Here is a 16,376-nt window from a genome sequence, read left to right on the forward strand (position 1 = left end):
GGCCGCCGGGGGCGGGGGAGCCTATACAAGTGTCTGCTGCGGGAGACTCGGGAGGCCCAGCCCTAAGCAGGATGGAGAGAACCGGGCTGGGGAGCAGAATGCATGAGACACTGTTGTGTGAGCGTGTGCAACGTGTGTGCCCGTGAACACAAGTGTGTATCGGCCCCAAGTGACTCAGTGCAACCTCCACTGCATGTCCATCGGCTTGTGTGGACTTGTGCTTGCATTGCTATTGGTGTGACAAGTTTTGCCGTTCGTATCTGGGTGTCTGGATCTCAAATTTCCTTGCCTCTTACCTAAGAAGGTGTCTCCTGGGTAGTTTCAGCCCTGTGTTTGAAGCCCACTTCAACCCTTGGATTCTCCTCTTGTTGCCCTCCAGGAACTGACCTACGCCCTCACTACTGGACCACCCCCTCCTCCCAAGCCCATCTAGCTCCCAGCTTGGGAATCTCCTTCCCTCCCACCTCACTTGGGTTACCGAAGTCCACATATTCCTCTCCGGTGCTCACCTGTCCCTCCCCCCAGCTTCTTGTGGCTCTTGTTGCACATTGTCTCCACTGCCCTAGGGTTCATCTTTCTGCCCCAGTGACCACCCGTCCCAGTGTTCTGGAGCTTGTTTTCCTTGGTGTCCCTGGGGCCAATGTCCTCTGTGTGCCAGGATGGAGGGAAAGTCCAGGGGGAGCCCAGCCTCTGAGTCACTGCTGTTGCCCCCACCCCTCCACCCCAGATCTCCTGAGGGTCCGGCAGGAGGTGGCAGCTGCAGCTTTGAGAAGCCCCAGTGGCCTGGAAGTCCACCTGCCCTCATCCACAGCAGGTCAACGTCGGAAGCAGGGCCTGGCTCAGCATCGGGAAGGCGCCGCCCTAACTTCTGCCCCATCCTTCTCAGAGAGGTACTGGGGTCCCGCATTCTGGAGAGCCCCACCCCCCCCCAGTCTCTACATGCTCCTGAGTTGGCAGGTCTGTTGCCTGACTTGTGCGGGCTATGCCCACAGCTTTCCCTCCGTCCTTTCTCAGCCACTCCACCACATCACATCCCAGGGGTTGTAATGCGCACTGCACTCTTCCATCAGGGCGGCGCACAGCCATGTGGACATTCCACGCCCCAGGTGTGCCAAGCACTGTGTTCAGCTCTAAGCTAAGGTTCTGCTGGCCAGAGGCCCGAGGGACCATTTCTAGTGCAGAATGTGTGTGTGGGAGGGTGCCCACCAACCTGGGCAGGAAAGTTAAAGGTAACCTCGGTTTTCCAGTTGAGCATTTGGGGAACATGCTCAGTCAAGATGCCCCCAGGATGGCTGTGGGCTTTGCTCCCCTCACAGGTAGGAGAAGGTGGGAGAGAGGATAGGTGTGGAAATCCTGAAGTAAGTTGGAAAAGGGGGTCGGCTAGAGGACCGCAGAGCTGGGGGGTGAAGAAGGGGACCTGGGCAGAGCCACCGATTTGGTCACCTCCAATTCAGTTACTGGAGCCCTTTGCGGCACAGGCGAGGCCTCCTGCGCTAGTCAGGGCCGAGTTGACCAAGGGAGGGCGGTGGCGGAGCCTCTGTTCCCCCACCCACCGCGAGGGCTGCCGCCGCCCGCAGCCCCCACGCAGGGCTGCAGAGCGTTCACTCTTCAGCTGCCTCCCGGATTGCGGCTAATTACGCCCGCCCCCCGGCCGCAGAGTCCGCATCGCTGGGGGAAGAGACAGCGGCGGGAGGGAGGAGATGGGGGGCTGGCGCGCCCTGCGCGGTAATTACCGCTGCAGTCGCCGCCGCCTGCCGGGTCAGCGCCTCCGCGCCGCCGCGGAGATTAATTGGCGCCGCCAGCGGGGGCGGGGGCGGCGTGCGACCCGGAGCCGTAACGAGCGGCGCATCGACCGCCCGCGGGGCCAGCAATTAGCGGAGGTGGCTGGAGGGAGGGCGCCCCGGGATAGTTACGGGAACGGGGTGAGGAATTAGGAAGGGAGCAGGGTCCTGCAGTGCACACCGCTCTCTATCCCGCGGTCCACAGGGAGCTGTCGCAGCCGCCTCCCTTGCTGTCGCCCCAGAATGCCCCTCACATCGCCCTGGGTCCCCATCTCAGGCCCCCCTTTTTGGGGGTGCCCTCGGCTCTGTGCCAGACACCAGGTGAGAAATAGACGATGTGTGAGCCCTTTGTGTCCTGGGGGGGCTATCGGTGCGCGTGCCATCGGTCATTCCTGTGGGGCTATCTGGGTTTGCCTATGACCCTGCGTCCACGAGTGCTCCTGTGGGACCCACCCCTGACCGTGTTGGAGCCAAAGGACAGGCCAGGGTGGCGGGGAGTGAGATTGGATGGCCTTGCGGCCTGTCCCCCTACCACCAGGATACGGCTTCCTACCCCCAGCCCAGGCAGAGATGTTCGCCCGACAGCAGGAGCTCCTGCGTAAGCAGAACCTGGCCCGGTAAGTGCTGCTGAGGCTAGGAGATGGGACCGGGCACCCAGTGGACCGGGCTGAGGGCTGACGCTCTGCTGTCTGCCCTCCCTGGCCAGCCTGGAGATGTCAGCTGAGCTGCTGCGACACAAGGAACTGGAGAACTCGCACCGTCCGCAGCTGCTAGCGCCCGAGGCCGCCCCGCGCCCCCATGAGGGCGCCGAGGAACTGCATCGGCGCGGGGCCATGCTAGTGTTGAAACACAGCTCTGCGCCCTTGCTAGCCCTGCCCCCGCAGGGCGCCCCGGGCCCCGGGCCGCCCACCCCACCCCGGGAGTCTGCCCGCAGAGCCCCCAAGAAGGGGGCGCCTGGCTCTGCCTCATCCCGGCCTAATGAATCCAAGGACACGACAGGAGCTGGACTCTGGACACCAGATGGCTCTGAGGAAGAGCCTCCAAAAGACTCAGATGGAGAGGACCCGGAGATGACAGCTACAGGGGGCCAGGGCCCCACTCCAGGCCAAGCCCCAGCTGGAGGAGCCAGTGCTGAGGGGAAGGGGCTTCTTTCCGCACCCACACTGCCCCCTCCACTGCCCTTGGGCTTCCCCTATGCTGTTAGTCCCTACTTCCACACAGGTGGGCACCCCCTTTCCCAGGCTGTATGGGGCATCAAGGGACCCAATGCAGCCACCCTGTTAGCGAGGGAGGGGTGCAGGCGTGGAACCCCTGGGGGGAGAAAAAAACCAAACCCTTTTGTCTCCAACACATTTCTAAGCAATCAGAGCAAGCAAAGGTCAGCAGACCTGGGTGGGAATATAGGAAAGAGCCAGTAAACCCTAATAACGCTGGCCCACCCCCAACTCAGGCGCAGTGGGGGGACTCTTCACGGATGGGGAGGAGGCCACAGCCCCTGAAGATGTCAGCAAGTGGACCGTGGACGATGTCTGCAGCTTCGTGGGGGGCCTGTCTGGCTGTGGAGAGTACGCCAGGGTGAGGGGGGCTCCTGGGGCAAGGCTGAGCCCCAAACTTACCTCCCCAAAAGTGCTGTGGGAGGGGGACACTGGTCTGTTTTCCCCACCCCCTTGTCCCCATCCCCTGTCTGTGCTGCCTCTACTCTGGCACATGCCCAACACAAAGGTGGTTATTCATTTGAAATTTTCTTGCAAGCTGCACAAACACCACTTCTTGGCTCTGCTCTGGGCCCCTGCTGGGCTAGAAGGATCCAGCAGGGCAAGCAGGTTACCCGGTGCCCAGGCCCTGACCCACCCCCACCTCTGCCCCCACCCAGGTCTTCAGAGAACAAGGGATAGATGGTGAGACTTTGCCACTGTTGACGGAGGAGCACCTGCTGACCACCATGGGGCTAAAGTTGGGGCCTGCCCTCAAGATTCGGGCCCAGGTGAGCAGGCTGGGGAGTGGCACAGGGGCTCCAGACACTGTTGGGGGGTGGTCACAAAGCCTCTTGGCTACAGGCCAGCTGCTTACACAGCCTTCCACCCAGGCCTGTCTCTCTGCAGGTGGCCAAGCGGCTGGGCCGAGTCTTCTACATGGCCAGCTTCCCTGTGGCTCTGCCACTGCTGCCACCACCAAGCCTGCGGCCTCCTCCGGAGCGGGAGCTCACCACAGGAGAGCCGCCCTTGTCCCCAGCAACAGCCACCCCCCGCTATGGGGGGGGCCGAGCCTCACCCAAGCAGGAGAACGGGACCATGGCTCTGCTCCCAGGCGCCCCAGACCCCTCCCAGTCTCTGTGCTGAACTGGCAGGAGCCAAACTCCTCCCCTGCGACAGCCCCTCCCCCACAGCTTATTTTTCCTTTTGGTTTGGGACACAAAAACACAAAGAATTTTTAAAAGAAAAACATATGACTTCAGAAGAAAGGAACGCATTTCCAAAGACTTTCTGGGGGTGACTGCAGAGCCTGGTGCTAGGCCCTGGGGCCCAGGCTTTGTAGACAAACCAAAGACGAAGGAGGTAGAGAAGTCAAGGGGGGCCCCTCTCACACCTCCCTCTGGAACTGGGCTGGTCTCTGTACATCCAGACATCAGGGTCAGCCTCAAAAGGGCGGGGGCGGGGGTGGAGGCGGAGGCAGTGGGCAGGCTCCACGGTGCTGGTTCCCACCCCAGAAGCCTACAGCTCCAGGACTGGCACAGCTCCTGGTACGTTTGGTCTGTTATGCCATAAAAATAAAGGCCTGTCCTCCATCCATTGCCCTGTGACCTCAGGGCCTCTAGGCCTACCAGCCCCTGCAGGCCCTCAGGCAGGGCCAACTTCAGTCTTCCTCTGAAAGCTGCAGATCCTCCAGCTCGTCCTCTGGCCCCTGGGCCAGCTGCCACAGCTCCCCGGGGTCCAGCCCCGCCTCTTTGTCTGCGTCTCCATCTGCAGGGAGAAACTAAGGCTACATAAATTCTGCTTTATCAGGAAGAAGCCAGCCTTGGAGGTTACTCATCACTAATTAATCACGGCACTAATTAATTTATCCGGGCGGCTGTTGCCGGCTGCCAGAGCTGGTGAGAACGGAGCAGCTGGCCTGGTATCCCCAAGGAGGGGCATGGGTCTAGCTTAGAGCCGCCCTCTCAGGGTCCTGTCTACATACTCACATCCAAGACAGTTCCTGGGCAAATAGGCTCAAGTGTCGCAGCCCCCTCATTCCTGGGAACCAGGCACCCACCTACTGATTTAAGGCTGTCATCCTCATCTCCGTTGTCTTCCTCCTCCTCGTTCTCCACTTCCTGCCGAGCTCTCAGGGAGCCAGGAATCCCTCTCTCCTGGGAACCAAAGAGGAGTCTCTGTAACTCCTACCCCAAGGGACCACCAGCAAAGGCACAGTGGGGGTAGTACACTGCCCTGGTTGGATACCCTTCAGGGCCACTTGGCAGGACCACTCACCCTTACCCTCCCCCCTACGTGGGAGATCAGAACTGCCCATGGCACCAATCCCAAGAAAGCCCCCACCTCAAAGAGGAAAAAACGGCTGGTGACAGAGGCCCAAAGGTTTGCCCTGGATCAGACAGACCAGTCGCAGGGGCAGAGCATCCTCGAGAGCCTTTTACGCCTGTCCCCTCCCCCCTAGAGCACATGCTGGGAGCACCACAGGCCCACCTCTCTCTAGGAAGTCGGTGGCATCTTCCTCAGCACTGTCCAAGTCAAAGAGATCCTTGAATTCCATCCTGTCCTCGTCCTTCCTGTCTTCCACCTTGCGCCGTTTGATCTCTGGGAAGTCCAGATCTTCCAGCTAGAAGGACCCAGAACCAGAGCAGCGGGTGGGGATGGGCAGGCAGCTGCAGAATCCAGGCTGCCAGACCCACACCCAAGCCTCAGCCTTGGGTGCCATCCTTTATCCTCCACTGCAGGGCCCGGCCCACAGCTGAGCCTGGCCGCTGTAGTACGTGATCTGACAGTGGCCACCAGACCACAGCACACCTTGCCTTCTTCCTTCCCCCTTTGATGTCCCCTCTTAGTCTCACCGCCCAGTCCAGCCCCCTCAGAGAACCCTGCTTAGTCACTTTTTTAGAAGTCTTTCTGCTACCAGAACTGACCTAGAAGGTTGTAGTCCCCCAAGTTACCCTGTCTCCCACGTGCACGGGCCAGTCCAGGGTCTAAGCAAAGTTGTTTTAACCTCTCCTTGTCTGTCCTCCTGGTCCATACAGGCTGGTCCGGGCAAGGTCAGTATAGCCACTTTGATTCCCCAAAGACCCAAGCCCATCAGGCTGGAGGAGGAGGAATGGCCTCCTGGGCCCCCCTCCTAGGGGCCATGAAATAAACCTGTGTGATGCCCACTCACTCTGAGCTAAATTCCCCAGTCACTGCTGCCCTGTCAGGAGCCACAGTGCCACATTAGGTCAGGCCAGAAACAGCCCCCACCCTCCCCCCGCTGTCGTTAACCCTGGGGCTGTCTGCAGGTCCAATCTCTCCCAACAGCCCCTTCCCCCTGCCCAGGTCTTAGTCACAGTCACAGCCAGTCACACTCAGACACCTAGCCCCTAGGCCCCGAGCCCTACCCGCTCTTTGCCGCTGATCTCCAACTGGATTTCTCGGTCCCTCAGCTTCCGCCAGTGGCTGTAATACCTGGTAAGTGGGGTCCCCTCTTCCCGGGTCTGCTTCTCCCATGCATCCTAAGGAGTAGGGAGAGTTTGGGATCATGCCCCACCCAGGGCAAATCCCCAAGCCCCAGCCATGCCCCAGTGCAGATCTTCAGGTGACACCACCTCCCAGGGCCCAGATGCCGACTCCCAACTGACCACTGCATGCCGATCAGACACGCCAAAGGAGACCTTCTGGCGGCGGCTGCAGATGTACTCCATATTCTCCTGCACCTTCTCGAGCAGCTGGCGCACCTGCCGGCAGTAGTTGGCCACCTTGCACTCCCGGAGGAAGGATTTCAGCTGCAGAAGGCAGGGAGCTTAGCCCACTCCAGGCAGAGAGCTGCCCTACACCCATGCAAAACCACACATAGAAACCTCAGGGGAGAACGAGGGCAGAAAGGAGATGTGGATCTCATTTGTTTTGAGCCCCAGTGCACGTGGGGGTATGGGGGCAGTGGCAGCATCAATCCACCCTCCCCAGCCAATCCTGCCTGCTGCCTATCTCTGTAAATAAAGTCTTGGCATGCAGCCACACTCACGCAAGTGTTTCCATGGCTGCTTTTGTGCTTTGACAAGAGCTGAGCAGCTGAACAGCTGCGATATATCACATAACCTGCAAACCTAACCATACGTACCATCTGGCTCTTTACCAAAAAAATTTGCCAGCCCCTACTCTACACCTCCATCCCTGAAACCTTGAGCCAGGAGATCCTGGGTATCGCCAGCCAAGGGAAGACCAGAGTGTGACCACCACATGCCTTAACTGCTGACCGTGCCCAGATGTGACAGAGTATATGTGCGTGGCTATGTGTCTGTGACTCCTTGAGCACCAGGCATGTGTACACACACATATACACATCCCTGTATTTGAATGTCCTACCCGCTTGCTGCCCCAAGCAGGCCTACAATTGACGGTGCTCATCCCACCCAACACAGACAGACAGTGACAGCAGTCCCTGCCTTCCCACAACAGGTGCTGGCCTGAGATGGGAAACACTTGGGCTGAGATCAAGCCCCCTGGGGCCCAGAAGTAGCTTCCCAGAAGAAGGAGTACCCTCAACCCCAGCCCAACTCCCCTAAAGTGAAGTTGACTTGGGGTGTGCAAAAGCGTTAGCTGAGCTTCTTGCCACCTGAGAGCCTGCCCACCTTCTCATACCCAGGACACCCAGGAAAGCATGTAGTCGGGGGACACTCCTTCAACCATGCCCTCCAAAACTGTGGCCTGGAGAGGGGTCTGGCTGCCAGTTGGTTAGGCTCTGCTACTAGGTCTATGTGGCCAGGACAAGGATGCCTCTCTGGCCTGTGCACATGGACAGCCAAGTCTGTTAAAGAGTCTAAGTCAGCCACAAGGCAAGCCCAGGGAGGCCTGGGCAGTGGTACACACCTGTAAGACACCGGGCAGTGCCAGCTCAGGGAATGCAATGCTGTGGGCCTGGCTGTGCAGATACTCCAGGGTGAGGTCATACAACTGCTCTACGAGGCCATCCTGAGGAGCAAGGGGAGGACCAAGTCATCAGGGGCAGCAAGGGAGGCAAGCACTCACCTCCAAGGCAGGGGCTGAGAGGGAATACCCCAGGACCTCCAGGAGGCCACAACCAGGACCTCCAGGAGGCCACACCCAGGACCACCGAGGTTGGGACTGGGGAACCCGTTTTCCCACTGTGCTGGGACTCAAGAGGACAGCAAGCCCACTCCTGTCTGCCTCACCCGGTATGCCTTCTCCTGCAGGTTCACATTGGACAGCTTCAGGATCACGGAAAAGTTGATGGGCTTGGAGCTCATGCGCCCTGGCCTCTTGTTGAAGTCAACCTGCTGGAAGATCTGTCCCAAGGGCCGTATTAGCCCAGCCCTGCTGCTCCCTGGTCCTTAACTTCACTACAAGAAGACCCATCCTGAGACCAGGAGGAAGTGGCTGATGCAGCGCCAGCCCTGCAGACCCCTCTACAATCTGGTCCACCTTCTAGTGCTCTGGCTCCCTTGTCCTGTAAATGGGCTAGTCAGATGGGTAGGGCCAGGAGCATTGACCCTCCCCTAAAACTAGCAAGTTATAAGAACCAGTGTCTAAATACAAAGAAAAGTCTTTCATTTAGAGCTATTGCAGCTGCAACCAACTCTCAGCTTCAGGATCACGGAAAAGTTGATGGGCTTGGAGCTCATGCGCCCTGGCCTCTTGTTGAAGTCAACCTGCTGGAAGATCTGTCCCAAGGGCCGTATTAGCCCAGCCCTGCTGCTCCCTGGTCCTTAACTTCACTACAAGAAGACCCATCCTGAGACCAGGAGGAAGTGGCTGATGCAGCGCCAGCCCTGCAGACCCCTCTACAATCTGGTCCACCTTCTAGTGCTCTGGCTCCCTTGTCCTGTAAATGGGCTAGTCAGATGGGTAGGGCCAGGAGCATTGACCCTCCCCTAAAACTAGCAAGTTATAAGAACCAGTGTCTAAATACAAAGAAAAGTCTTTCATTTAGAGCTATTGCAGCTGCAACCAACTCTCAGCACAGCTGCAGCTCACCAGCTCCATCTGGGTGGTTGAAAGGACAAAGCAGCAACAGAGAGAAACAGAGCACAGGAAGGGACAGAGGGCTCAGGTGAAGGCCTACAGAGTTTCCCCTCCCACACCCCCTACAGAAATCACAGGCTACCTCCTCCTGCAGGTCCAGTAGACTACCAGGGGAGCAGAGCGGAAACTCAGCTTGGGGACCACTCCCTAACCACTAGAAGACCCCTCACACAGGGGTCAGAACCAGGGAGATTCAAAATTCAAGCAATAACACCTGATGAGGAAAACAGGCCGTGGGACGCCCAAGTGGGTCAGGCTTCTAGCCAACAGGAGACCCCTGCAGCAGGAAGAATGCTGGACAGTTCAAAATACTCCTACGGACACTAGACACTAGTGATGAAGTCATTCCCTGGGAGGGTACTGCACTTCCTCTAGCCTGGACTTAAAAGTGATGCACTTCCTCTAGCCTAGACCTAAAGGTGAGTAGGGAAGGTGGAAGGGCAGGGACACCCTGCAGGCAGAAGTTCTGCTTCAGCCTCTGTAGTTGGCTCTCTCTGGAGAGAGGCTTGAACCCTGCATGTGAGGGAAACCTGCAGGACACAGCTGCAACAAGCTAAGACTGTTCAAGGACTGTCCAGAGAAAAAGGCAGAGAAAGACAATGCGAAGATGAGATGGGGAAACCGTAAGCAGAGATGGACAGATACACCAAGAGCAAGAGGCCACAACAGGAATGCTGGGACACAGAGGGGCCACAGGCTGAGCAGTCAGAGGTCACAGCTGGCTGAGTGGATATGGTTTCCAAAGGACATTCACAGGAGGCAAAACCACAGTATCTCTGCTTCAGTGGATGGGAATCGGGCCGTGCCCGGGGCTTCCTTCCCTTCCCTTCCCATCCCGGTCAGGAACAAGCCCAGCCCTGAGCACCAGCTGTAATACTACTCCAGGCCTCCAGTGAGGCTGAAGCCACTCGGGGAGTGGGGAAGCTGGCTTCAGACTCTAGCCTTCTTCATACAGGCACACAACTGCCCAGGCAGGGGTGCTCGGAGGCAAGAGCAAAGCTTTGGAATCACATGTCTGGGCTTTGGGCCCAGCTCTCTGCAATCTTGGGCAAACACAGACTCTGTTCTCTGACCTGTAAATCCACATCCTCATGCCCACAACTCATCATCACACCCCGGACACACCCACCAACCCCCGCCACCAGCCTGGACAGTGCCAAGAGCAATGTTCTCACAAGACCTACATCCTCCAGATGGAGCAAGAGTTACAGAACACCTCATAGCACAGGCTTGTTGAGGAGCAAACAATCCTCTAGAAGGACCCCGGGTCACATCACCCACTCACCTCAAGGATGAAGGGCAGCACTGGGATGAAGGTCCCTGTGCTCTCTGAGAGCAGGGTCAAGGCACGCACACAGTGCATGCGCAGCGGGTAAAAGCGGGCAGTGGGGATGAGCCTGTGGGATGAGAAGGTGGGAGTAAGCCACTTCTGGCAGCTATCCCCCTAACCAGCCTCCCCTTCCCTACCCCACTGCCTCAGAGCCCCATCCCACATGGGACCCCAGCTTCACAAGAGGATGCTCCTTGTCACTTGTCTGAGCAAGTGGCTACACCCACCATGGAAGGTGGCATCAGTCTCCTCGAAACAGAACAGGGCACCCTGACTAAGTCCCAGTGTTAAGGACATGCTTCTTTGCTGTAATGGGGCTAAGGGGTGTAGCTTGATTTCATTTTAACGTATGGGAAATCACTCATTCCTAACTCCCTTCCCTTTTTTTTTTTTTTTTTTTGAGAGTTTTTTGCTATAGGGCGCGTGCGCTTGCCAGATAGAGAGAGACAGAGAGATAGAAAGTGAGAAATCACCCCCCCAAGGGGGATGGCCACACCACAATCCCTTCTACATTCTCCTCTTAGGATCTTGGGCACGCACGCACACGTGCCCGGCATGAGTTTAGGCCACCGGGTCCGGGACTTGAACTAAGGTCGACTACATGGGAGTCCAACGACATAGCCATTACGCTAACTGCTGGTCCCACTCCCTTCCTTTCTTGATCCTTGCTTTCAGGGCTTCTTTGCTTTGATCTCCCACCTACTTTCCCAACCCTGCATTTCCAGGGCTCAGGCAGAATCTCCTCTGGGAGGTCAGAAATATCTCTCTTGGTCAGAGGTACACAGGTCACCCAGCCACCATCACTGCCCCCACTTTCTCCTGTGGCACTAGTCCCCCTCGCCCCAATCCTGACCTTAACACACTAAAAATGCAGCTCACTGCTTCAGAGCGTCCAAGGACTCCATGCTGATGAACAATGAACCCAAATTCCTTTCACATTGCACACAAACCCACCCAAACCCCCAACACATGAGAGCTGGGTCGTGTGTGGCTACACTGCCCTGGGAGGAGCTCGTTCCCCAGGTGACCACCAAGCCCAGCTATCCAGGAGTCCAGAGTGTCTTCTCATGCGGACATAGGAGCCCTTGGCCCTCTCTCAAAAGACTGCCAACACAGGCCCCATACCCTGGAGGCCCAAGACATCAGAGGCATGCCCACAGTCCTGGGGTCTATTCATCCTGCTCCCCAGGCTGGTCCTGGTCTCCCCTCCGCCCTCAGGACAGCCCTGCCCACCCAGTCCAACTCACTTGATACAACCGATGACAACTTGGGAGAGGGGATAGACCAAAGGCTGCAGGACTTCGCTGGGGCAGATGGTGCTCAGGACCCGGCACCACAAGTAGAGACAGTGCACGTACTGCCAGTTGTACACAGACTGGAATGTCTCCTGTCAGAGAGAATGAAGTCTACCTCTGGCCAGGCCAAGGTACACTCTCCCTCCAGGGTCACCCCAGGGGTCCCATGAGGGCCCAGCTCCTTCCTGACAGAGCAACTGCTGCAGGGTGCATCTCTTCAACCACAAACAGGCCCCAGCCAGATGGAGCACTATGTGCCCAGCCCCCACCAGCAAGGACCAACCCCAGCCCACACCTTCTTATGAGTGGTCATGGCATTGCGCAAGTGGATGGCGAGCTGGCGGATATAGAGGAAGGCGTGCTGGTAGGAGACTGCAGGGTCCAGGGCAAGCAGCTCGGTCAGAGTCCGCTGCATGAAGTTGATGAGTGGCAGGGCGCTGGGGGAGGTGAACTTGCAGTTCCTCACATACGTGATGTACATTTGCTGTCAGGAGATCCCAGTCAGGACCACTGGAGCCCTCAGAGCTCCCACACCCCACTGGGCTTTGGCCACCTGCCCACGCTGCAGCCTTTCTCTCAAAGAGAAGCCACAGCCCAGCATATCTGCCACAGATTCTCCCCTACATAGCTCCCAGCTCCTGGGCCTCCATGTTTCCGGGCAGTCTGAGGTGCACAAAGGGGAGGAGTCTCATGTGGACAGCCACGGCAAGGGAGGGGTATACTGTAGAATAGGCAAGGAGAAAACCAAGGGCCCGAGAGGGAGGGAGGGAAGCCACTGCCTTATGCAGAGCCCTACAGGAGTTTTCCAAACTGTTTCTGTGCACAGGGCCTGCCACTACAGGTTTCGGCTGGGCAGGGAGTTTGGATCCTGGCTATGGCCTCAGACAGGTTCCTAACTCCATCCATGTCCAACATCCTCATCCACCAAGACAAGAGGCCCTTCCCCCACAGAGAGCTGTGCAAAACAGAGTCCAGGCATCCCTATCATGAGGAAACTGCTCCAAGAGCCCCAGTGCCAGGCTACTCAGCACTCAGGCTTAGACTCCCAGCCTGACCTCACAGACACGGATGTGGAGTACCATGCTACCTTGAGGATGGGGCTCAGGAAGGTGTCCTTCTTGTGCCGACAGACTCTCATGAGGACCAAGAAGGCCAGCACCCGCAGAGACTCTTCTCCAGTGCTCCACAGGACCACCATCCTCTGAGGGAGAAAAATGTCACCGCCTACCCCAGCCTCTCACTCACGATGCTCCAGCACTGGCCCACCGCTGCCTGAGCCAGTCCAGAGGTTTCTGTGGTCACCCCTGGGAAAGGGCCCTTCCCAAAACACTGCAGGGGGAAGCTGCAGTTAGAGCAATAGAAACTAAAATGCAAAACAGAGTACAATACTCCCCAACCCCCATGTGCCAGCCACATATGCACGTGCAGGTCAACACACAGTAGGTCACAAGAAAAGTACATCCTGCTGTGGTTCTTGTCAAACGTGCCAAAGAGCAGCTGCCTCAGAGGAGCCTGTTCCCACACGGACTGAGCTATGCTGCCACTGACGGTGGGAGCTACCTGGAACAGGAGACCCCAGCAGGGCATGGAGAGAGAAGCTGGCTGGGAAGTGATTGTGGGGTGGCAGTGTGCATCCCAATTATGCTGATGGTGGTGAGGGGGGACAGAGATGCTCACCTTGAGCAGCATGCGGCACTGCTTGGGGAAGGTCAGGAAGTAGGGGACCAAGCTGCTGATGTGCTGGAGGACAGCTGCCGACACCGTGGCCTCAGCCAGACAGGTCACCAGCTGGGGAAGCAGAAAGGGACAGTGAGGCCCTGATCCTCTCAACCAAACATAGTCAAAATTCCCAGGTCCTTCTTCAGGAAGGAAAAGACAGAAGCCCAGCAGGTAGGCTACAGGGCCAGGACTCAACACCCCTCCCTCACCAGAACAGCACCTGCACGACCGAGGTCAGGTATGTCTTGACGTCCAGGCGGAGCTTCCCCCAGAGCGGACTGCTGGATGGCTGCAGCACCCTGCAGAGACCACACCCACCCCATCCGCATGAGGTTCTACAGCTTAAACACAAGGGCGCATGACCCTGGGGGGAGACCCCTCGCCACCCTCATCCTCCCCACCAAAAGCTCGGGGCCTCTTACAAGTTGATGAGAGAGGCTTATCAGTACCACCTCATGGATGACCCAGACACCCAGAGGGGCAGTACCAGCCCTGCCCACAGGCTTCCATAGTCTTGAACACAGTCCCACCCTCCCCAGACACCCCACTCACTCTTCCCTGAGCCCAGGGCTAGCCCCTTCCCAAGAGCCCCCAGAGAGACTCCCAGCCTCGACCTCTCTTCCTGACATAAACCTCGTCTGGGTTTTCTTAGCCCTACCCCCACCACATACATCCTTACCACAACAGGCCCCAAGGCCTCTGGAGTCTACCCCTAACTACTGCAGGTTGGTTTCCTTTGGCTCATATAAGCCCTGATCACCCAAATTCATATAATTAGCTTTTGCCAGGACCTGCAAGTGGCATGGTGATCAAGATGCTGGACTCTCATATGGCAGACCACGGTTCAAGTCCCAGATCTGCTTTCTCACTTTCCCTCTCTCTCTGGTCAAATTAAAATATAATAATAATAATAAAATTAAATAAATGCTTTAAAAAATAGTTTTCCCTAGAACTCCAAACCCTCAACTTCTAGAAAATCGGCACCTGGCAATGGTGGCTCACACTCCTAAAGGCAGTGTTCTGTTTAGAGAACAGAACACTTCTACTGTTTAGAGCCCACCACACGACATGTATGCACGAAAACCTGCCAAATCATATGAAGAGGAAAAAGCAGGAGCCCCCAAAAGCCTCCCCATCAGCCAACCCTCTCTGCACCTGGAACAATACAGTTAAGACACCTGCAGCCGCTCACCCCAACCCAGGAAGCAGCGCTTCTCTCCAAACCCACCTGCCGTTTCATGGCAACCACGGTTGCCAAGGCCTTGGCTGCCTCTGGTGCAGGGGCCACCTTGGAAGGAAGGCCCTCCCTCGGCCCCTGCAGCCCCACTCAGGCTGTGTGCACTAGCTGCCACTCATCCCAGTGCTTGTCCCTCACCCTCGCAATGTGTCAGCTTCCCCACCCTTCAGATAGTGCTGCCTCCAAGAGGACACATCCTGCTGACCCACTGACAGCCCAGCTTGGGCTGCTACCACCCACAAGTGCCCGTCTCCAGGGCTTCTGCTGCCTCTCTACACCCTGCCAGGTGTTGCTGGCAGTACCCTTCCTAGGGCCCCCTTCCTTTGCAAAGTGTCCAGGGCACATTCAACCTCTAGATCCTCCAGCCTCAACGTGATACATGTCCTACTAAATGCTTCTCTCTATGAAGTCCCTCCCCAGCCTCCTCTGCCCAATCCATGGGGCAAGTTTGATGGTCTAGGCGCTCCGGCCCCAGTGTGATCACACACTACCAAACACTAAGCGCTTCTCCTCCTCTGCCCAGTCCTCCTCTAATACGGAAGCTGAGGGCCTCAGATCCAGCACCAGTGAAGTCTCTGCCTACACACACAGATGCCTCCTGAAAACGAGCCAGCCACAGGATAATGGTCAAAGAACACAAACAGAACTTTTATGTCTGAAAGGGAAGAAAGCCCTGAAATGAGAAAATTCAAGGGTAAAACCTGGAGCACAGTCCATATACCTGAGAAATCCTAGGAAGGAAATGTCCATTTTCAAAGAAAGTGACAGAGGGTAGGGCCTCTTCCAACAGTCTCTCTTGCCCCTGTCTTCTCAGGTCCCACAAAGAGCCTGGCTCTGTCCCCATTCTGCCTTAGCTAGACATAGGCCTGCAGTCCCCAACCTTTCTGGCACCAGGGACCAACCTTGTGAAAGACAACCCTTCCATAGACCGAGCGTGTATGTGTGTGTGTGTGTGTGTGTGTGTGTGTGTGTGTGTGTGGTTGGACCCAGGATGACCCAAGGCACCACATCCTCAGGGCACCCCATTTCCACCACTACCATGTTACAATGAACAATGAAACAACCACACAACAAAAGAGTCATGCTCCCATGAGAATATGATACCACTGTTGATCTGACAGGAGGCGGAGCCGAGGAGGCAACATGAGTAGCACCAGTCCACAGCCTAGGGGTTGGGGACGCCCTGGTCTAGGCCACAAAGCTGCCTTCCCTGGTGCACAGCCTGATCATATCCTCCATCCCACCCCAGTCCACTCAACCCTGCCCCCTTCCCTCTTACCTGTTGCTGTCCTTCGGTGCCTTTCTGAACAGCAGCTTCTGGAGACAGCTGAAGAGATCTCTGATACAGAAAGTGACCAGAGCATTGAACACTGTAACAAAAGGACCCTAGATGCTGCACACAGAACAGAGAAAGCAAAAGCCTGATTCCCGGGTCCCCTTTCTGCAGTTTACCTGTGCTGTCTGTGACCTGGAATTTGTTGATCTCAGCACCTTCCTGGTCCCCTTGGGTGGTGGCCACAGCTGCTCGGAATGCCTGCACGACTTCATGGAACAGCTTTGGACTGAGGTGCAGCTAAGGAACAGAAGCACCAAGAACATGAGGGAGCCGTGGGCTACACTGAGTAGGCAGCCACTCTCCAGGCACTGCTCCGTGAGAGAAAGGCACCCTCACCCACATTCTCAGACACGGGGCAGGAAGTCTGGTTCAGGAGCCTCACAGGACAGGCTGACAGTCCTGGATTCTGGACCACGGCCAGCTCTGCTGTCTAGAGTTCGCCCTTTCTACCCCTT

At 57.3% G+C, this 16,376-nt stretch overlaps 2 protein-coding genes across 5 annotated transcripts in view; one reads left to right on the forward strand and one right to left on the reverse strand.

The window, feature by feature from the left end:
• SAMD11 (sterile alpha motif domain containing 11) overlaps nt 1–4,205 on the forward strand; it is a 19,832-nt gene extending 15,627 nt beyond the window's left edge. For 3 of the 4 annotated variants that reach the window (XM_006164074.3, XM_006164076.3, XM_027766505.1), the window contains 7 exons: nt 728–890; nt 1,987–2,102; nt 2,320–2,398; nt 2,488–3,002; nt 3,232–3,356; nt 3,655–3,765; nt 3,884–4,205. In XM_006164074.3, coding sequence (XP_006164136.1) covers nt 728–890; nt 1,987–2,102; nt 2,320–2,398; nt 2,488–3,002; nt 3,232–3,356; nt 3,655–3,765; nt 3,884–4,120 — 1,346 coding nt within the window. In that variant the 3' untranslated portion in view covers nt 4,121–4,205. The remainder of the gene's footprint in view (nt 1–727; nt 891–1,986; nt 2,103–2,319; nt 2,399–2,487; nt 3,003–3,231; nt 3,357–3,654; nt 3,766–3,883) is intronic. The other variant, XM_006164075.3, reaches the window with a different exon arrangement.
• Nucleotides 4,206–4,510: 305 nt separating this feature from the next.
• The window catches only part of NOC2L (NOC2 like nucleolar associated transcriptional repressor), a 16,425-nt gene continuing 4,559 nt past the window's right edge, over nt 4,511–16,376 (reverse strand). Inside the window, exons 6-20 of the mRNA XM_006164157.3 lie at nt 16,038–16,158; nt 15,865–15,955; nt 13,569–13,647; nt 13,307–13,417; nt 12,717–12,830; nt 11,925–12,113; nt 11,582–11,721; nt 10,290–10,401; nt 8,155–8,268; nt 7,832–7,933; nt 6,604–6,747; nt 6,364–6,477; nt 5,465–5,597; nt 5,034–5,123; nt 4,511–4,741 (exon numbers count right to left, since the gene is read on the reverse strand). Of these exons, the coding sequence (XP_006164219.1) occupies nt 4,635–4,741; nt 5,034–5,123; nt 5,465–5,597; nt 6,364–6,477; nt 6,604–6,747; nt 7,832–7,933; nt 8,155–8,268; nt 10,290–10,401; nt 11,582–11,721; nt 11,925–12,113; nt 12,717–12,830; nt 13,307–13,417; nt 13,569–13,647; nt 15,865–15,955; nt 16,038–16,158 (1,761 nt within the window). The 3' untranslated portion in view covers nt 4,511–4,634. The remainder of the gene's footprint in view (nt 4,742–5,033; nt 5,124–5,464; nt 5,598–6,363; nt 6,478–6,603; nt 6,748–7,831; nt 7,934–8,154; nt 8,269–10,289; nt 10,402–11,581; nt 11,722–11,924; nt 12,114–12,716; nt 12,831–13,306; nt 13,418–13,568; nt 13,648–15,864; nt 15,956–16,037; nt 16,159–16,376) is intronic.

Source organism: Tupaia chinensis, unplaced genomic scaffold (assembly GCF_000334495.1).
Source record: "Tupaia chinensis unplaced genomic scaffold, TupChi_1.0 Scaffold143584_1, whole genome shotgun sequence".
In the NCBI taxonomy this organism is placed as follows: Eukaryota; Metazoa; Chordata; class Mammalia; order Scandentia; family Tupaiidae; genus Tupaia; species Tupaia belangeri.